This window comes from Ursus maritimus, unplaced genomic scaffold (genome assembly GCF_017311325.1).
Source record: "Ursus maritimus isolate PB19 unplaced genomic scaffold, ASM1731132v1 scaffold_2, whole genome shotgun sequence".
In the NCBI taxonomy this organism is placed as follows: Eukaryota; Metazoa; Chordata; class Mammalia; order Carnivora; family Ursidae; genus Ursus; species Ursus maritimus.
This window is the reverse complement of record NW_024424452.1, coordinates 64,370,756-64,376,755: the sequence shown is the minus strand read 5'-3', so window position 1 is coordinate 64,376,755 and position 6,000 is coordinate 64,370,756. Positions and strand designations below refer to the sequence as shown.

Sequence of the window (6,000 nt, the reverse complement as noted above, 5' to 3'; positions counted from 1 at the left end):
CCTCCCTCCCTCCCTCTTTCCCTCCCTCCCTTCCTCCCTCCCTCTCTCTTTTCTTTCTTTTTCTTCCTTCCTTTCTTCCTTTTCTTTTTTCTTTTCTTTTTTTTCTTTCCCTCCCTCCCCCTTCCCTTCCTCCCTTCCGTCCTTCCTCCCTCCCTCCCTTTCTTTTTTCTTTTCCTTTTTCTTTTCTTTCTTTTCTTTCCTTCCTTTTCTGTCCTTCCTTTCTCTTTCTTTCTCTGAGATGATGGTTGCTATATTTAGCCATCAGGTAGCTATGTGACCTTGTGCAGGTTACTTAGGTCCATTTGCCTTGACATATGCAAAGCTGTGGTAATTATTTTATAGGGTTGTTATTAACATCAGGTGAGTCTGAGTATGTAAAATATGGGCCACAGTGCCTGGCACTTGGTGAACATTTGATAAATGGTAATTATTTTTTAAAGATTTTTAAAATTTATTTTAGAGAGAGAAAGAGAGCGTGCATGTGTGTGCATCAGAGGAGGAAAGGGCAGAGGGGGAGAGTCCCAAGTCTGGGACTCTGCAGAGCACGGGTATCCAGGACCCTGAGATCATAACCTGAGCTGAAACCAAGAGAAAGATGCTCAACCGACTGAGCCACCCAGGCACCCCAATAAACATTAATTATTATTCTAATTCACAGAAAGTGCAAATGTTTATGTAGTCATATTTATTTTTCCTTTAGCCACAGGTGTTATGCTTAGGAGTTCCTCTAGGGATATATGAATATTCACCTGTATTTTCTTCTGGAAAATTCCAGAACTTCCATGTTTTTGTATTTTATATTTATGATCTTTAATATATATGGAATGTATTTTGTGGTTTATAATGAAGTAATCATCTGATTACGTATTTTTTCCTTACATGGTTAATCACTTTTCCCAACATTTAATGAACAAACTACCATTGCTCACAGATTTGGAGAGCTACTTTTATTATACACAAATGCTCATACACATATGAACTCATTCTCACCTTTTCTCTTTTCTCATGGATGTGTCTTGACTAGTTCTGCTTCAACTACTGCTCTGTTTTATTTATTGCAGCTTTAGGATATGTGTTAGTATCCCGCAGGGAAAAAAATGCCAGCTTATAATGATATTTTCCAACGTTTCTAAGATATTCTTGAATGTCATGAATAGCATTAAAAAATAATAGCATTAAAGATAGCTTATTTGATGGAGAATACCTTTTACAGTACCACAGTCTCATGCAGAAACACAGCGTATCCCTCTGTCCATGTTCTTAAATAAAAGTACATCAGAAAAACGTCATAGCTATCTTAATATAAATAGTGAATATTGCTTGTTAAGGTTATTTCCAGGTAGTTCACATTTTTTGCCCTTGTGAATGCTAGCTCTTTGACCAGTGTGGTTACTGCTCTTATATAGAAATTTATTTATTTTTTAGAAATCGCTGTTGTCACAAGCCACCTTGCTAAGTTACCTGCTCTTCAAATTTCAAGCTGATTTTGCATGTCAACAGTACTTCAATTTTAAAAATTTAAGCTGATTTTTTTGAAATTTTCAAGGAGACAATCACATTATTTGCAAATACAGTGATTCAGTCTCTTCATAGCTAATATTCGTTAACTCATTTTTTCTTATTTGGGTACATTGGTTAGGACATTTAAGACACTGTTTAATGACAGCCACTGTAACAGAAGCCCCAGGCTTTCTGTCTTTGCCCAAAATGTGCTGTCCGCAGTGGGGGGGCCAAGCGGCTCCTTCCCAGCGCTGCCTTCCTGCACGCCTGTCTTCAAACATGAACTTCCACGCGCCCTTGTCAGCAGAAACCGAGCAGAACAGTGGCTCATTTCCTTCTCCCACTGACAATACTTTTCTCAGTGATACCGGCTATTTCTGCCAAAACCGTACGTGTTCTAGATTTTCCAGTAGTCGGATTGAGGGGAACACGCGGCTGGTTTTAGGCTGTTTTCTGTTACCTTTGCAGAGGAGAGGCTGATGACGTGTTGATCCTTCTCGTTCATGACGATCTCCGTGATGCTGAACATATGCCCCACGAGTTTCCCCACCGGCTTGGTGCTGATGTTGGGGTGCCAGAGCCGGAGAACCTTGTCATCTCCTGGAAGGATGACACGGGATTATTTGTTTTCTCAGGGATACAGCTGGTCCAAGTCCAAAGAGTCCCTCCCACTCAGTGATAGCCTTATCGTCCTTCTAGCACCAAATCACAGTCGGCTTCCTCCAGGATGCCCTCTAGGATTGACTTGCTAAGACGCTAGCCCTGCTTTGGAGCCCCTTCGTCCTGTCAAGGCTGCTCGGGAATAATTGTATTTACACACACAAATGTGAATTCTTATAAATGTTTTATGAGTCCTTTTCTTGATTCAGTACGTTCCCACTCATTCATGCATTAATGTATTATTTATACTTTATTTACTTCCCAAAGTATTTCAGACAGCTGTTCTTTTGTTTTCACATTCAGAGGAAGAGGAAAATTGCACATAATCTCTACCATTATAACAAATAAACGTCTCCATCTCCCCTTCTAGCGCACATCCGTAAGCATATATAACTCTACCATTATAACAAATAAACGTCTCCATCTCCCCTTCTAGCGCACATCCATAAGCATATATAATTCACATGCAGTTACTACCATAGCATACGTACTACTTTTTTAACTGTTAAAATCATATGGGTACACAGTAAAAGATTTAAACAATATGGAAGGGTATAATTTCTGTCCAAAAAAGTCTTCTTTTTCCCCTCAGAATCCCTACTTCCACTCCCTATAGGTAATCACTGCTCACTTTTCCCCCCTCTTTCTTACAAATAAATTTTTTATTTTCAGAGTTAAGAAAAACACTTTCCCATTCATATTTAAATACTTTGAATTATTTTCAGTAGGTATTTAGATGACCATTTCTCAACAACAAAAGATCACTACCACTAACTTTTATCTTTGATATACCCATTTAAAATATATTATAAATGTTGCCGAAATACAAAAAAAAAAAAAATCACTGCTTCTTGAAATGTATTTTTACCAAGAAATCACAGCATGCTATTTTGAGCAGAGAGAGACAGACAAAATCAAAGTTTTGTAGAAGGGATTTGTCACTTTGTTATTATACGTAGGGTTTGCAGGGCAAGTCACGTTCGGGTTTTTCCAGCTTCATTGTGATATAATCGATAGACAACATTGTGTGAGTTTAAGGTGTGCAACGTGATTGTTTGATATGAGTACAGTGCTCGGTTTGGCAGCACAGCTACCAAAACTGGAACGATGCAGAGGAGATTAGCATGGCTCCCGCGCAGGGATGGAATAAGGCTATATTGCAAAATGATTACTACAGTAACGTTAGTTAGCACGTGCATCACCTAAGGGTTCCCTTTTTTCCTTATCATGAGAACTTTTAAGAACTGCTCTCTTCATAACTTTCAATTATAAATACAATACTGTTAACTGTAGTCTCCATGTGTATATTACATCCCCAGAACTTACTCATCTTCTAACTGGAAATTTGTCCCCTTTTTTAAAATACAAATTTTATATATCCAATATAATTAAAATAATTAAATATAATTCATATCCATCCCCCCCTTTTTTTTTGCATTTATGGAAGACCACAGGCCCACACCTTCATAATCAACATTTCGTTTGCAAGGTCAAAATGCCCCACCGTTTGTCTGTCAATAAATGTTCCTGCTAATTCTAGTTTTTCACTTTATTCAACAACACTGCAATAAACAGTTATTCATGTGGGTTTTTTCTTCTTTTGGACATACACACTGAGGATAAATTCCCGTATTGTTAGGTTGCTTTCCAAAATGGTTGTACCAAATGCCAAGGCCATCAACTATATAGGATTATACCAGTTTCATCAGAGTCTGGCCAGCACATAGATAGTATCATGATTTAAAGTCTTTGATATTTTAATGTCTAAAGTGACACTTTGTTTTTATTTAATTTTTATGACAGCTGATGCTGCTGAGTGTTTTCTCCCATGTATATCTGCTAATTGTATCTCCTTCTGTGAATTGTTTGATCATATCCTTTACCCACCGTCTATTAGAATTCTGGTGATAGTAAAAATTAAAATTTAATAAAACTTTATTATCATATGCACACACACACACACACACACACAGTTTCATGGTAAAGACTGCCTAGTTCACCACACCCTTATTGTCTCTTACTGGGTGCACAGCTAGACTACATTTCCCAGACTCCCTTGCAGTCAGATGTGGTCAGATTACTGACTTTTATCCAGTAAACTAAGGGAACTGATTTTAGTTTTTACATTTCTAAAGAAATACATTTCCATCTGGTTTGAGTCATTACACATTTGGGGGTTTATTTGTTACAGCAGCTAGCATTACCTGAACTAATGCATAGTTATAGTCTAATTGATTTTTTTTTAAGTAACCTAAACCTAAATTTTAAAAAATATTTATTAATTTATTTAGAGAAGAGAGCATACAGGTGAGCTGGGGTGGGGCAGAGAGAGGGAGACAGAGAATATCAAGCAGACGCCCCACTGAGCGAGAAGCCTGATGTAGGACTTGATCCCAGGACCCCGAGATCATGACCCGAGCTGAAATCAAGAGTTGGAGGCTCAACCAACTGAGCCACCCAGGCATCCCTATGATTGAGTGATTTTTAATTAAATGATTTAATTTAAACCACCCAGCCTATGGTATTTTGTTATGACAACCTAAGCTGACCAAGACAGCACCCAAGGTATTTTAAGGACTATTGTCAGTGGGTAAGTGGGATATTTTCTTTCTTTGTTTCCTTGTTTGTTTGTTTCTTTCTTTCCTTTAAGTGGGGTATTTTCTTAAATTTAAAACTTCCATGTTATCCTTATTAACAAGAAGAAAAATGTCTTGAGAAATTACTATACACTTGGCATTTTGTTAGATGTTGAAGATACAAAAAAGTCTACATACTGACACTACTGAAAGTCTTTTTTTTTTTTTTCAGAAGACCAAAACTCGTGCCCTTTTGGACTTAGTTCCAATATTTCCTCCCTAATGCTGCCCCTGATCACTGCCCCCAGCTCAGAGGGAGTTGAGGCTTCTTCTTGTTCTGAGGGTGTTTTCTTCAGATTTTGTTTATGGCATGAAGTCTATTCAATTATAGCTGTTTGTGTAAATATCTGTTCACCCGTCATCTGGTGAGCCTCATAATTCTCATCGATAAAGTGTTTCACAAACAGCTAGTGTAAGATACACGTTTATCAAGTAAATTAGTTGGCAAATAGGGCGACTCATGAAGTGCTTAAAAAATACTTATTTGGGGAAAGTCTACCTTGATTTGAGACCTCGCTCTATCACTCACTAGTCTTACAGCTTTAAGTAGTGACCTCCCCTCTCCGTGTCTGGGTTTCCTTATCTGTACACATGTTGGGGATGACCAGAACTCATGTCATAACCTTATTGTGAGACTAAATGGGGTCATCCATGGGTAATCTGAGCAGTTCCTGGAGTATGAGCTGACTATTGCTACTCTGTTCTTCTAAGTCCCTGTCATTTGCAACACATTCTATAAAATGTTTGGGGGACAGAGAGAGGAACTGATGTATAGATGTATGAAACATGGGCCCTCCTCTGGAGAATTTGTAATCTGGTGGTAGCAGAAAGACAAGCATGAAAGATATAGAGGGAAAGGAAGTATTCACAGAAAATAATTCAAATCTGAAGGTAGGACTTAATACTAAATGATATATTATGGTTCATTAGGGGTTAATTCTTTTTCCTTTGTCATTTTCCATTTATTTTAGTTTCTCTCTTCCTTTTTGTTAACCAGGATTCAGATAAAGCCACATATAAAGATAAAATTTTCCTTCTTTAGCAAGCTCTTATCTCAGCTGGTGAGTCAGTTGATCCAAATGCCTCACTCTTGATGAGATGAGCTGGCTCAGTGCAGAGAGAAAAGCAGGGGAGGGAGACACTGTGTGAACCAGATTACCATGGTCCCGGGGGTCCAGGGGGAGGGACAGGGGCTGGGAGCAAA

The 6,000-nt window shown here is 38.2% G+C and overlaps 1 protein-coding gene and 1 pseudogene across 1 annotated transcript in view; one reads left to right on the top strand and one right to left on the bottom strand.

Moving 5' to 3' along the window:
- Positions 1-6,000, bottom strand: part of WDR64 (WD repeat domain 64) — a 122,532-nt gene that overhangs the window by 61,208 nt on the left and 55,324 nt on the right. The window contains exon 11 of the mRNA XM_040636058.1: positions 1,961-2,100. Within this exon, the coding sequence (XP_040491992.1) occupies positions 1,961-2,100 (140 nt within the window). The remainder of the gene's footprint in view (positions 1-1,960; positions 2,101-6,000) is intronic.
- Positions 3,230-3,330, top strand: LOC121104145 (annotated as a pseudogene).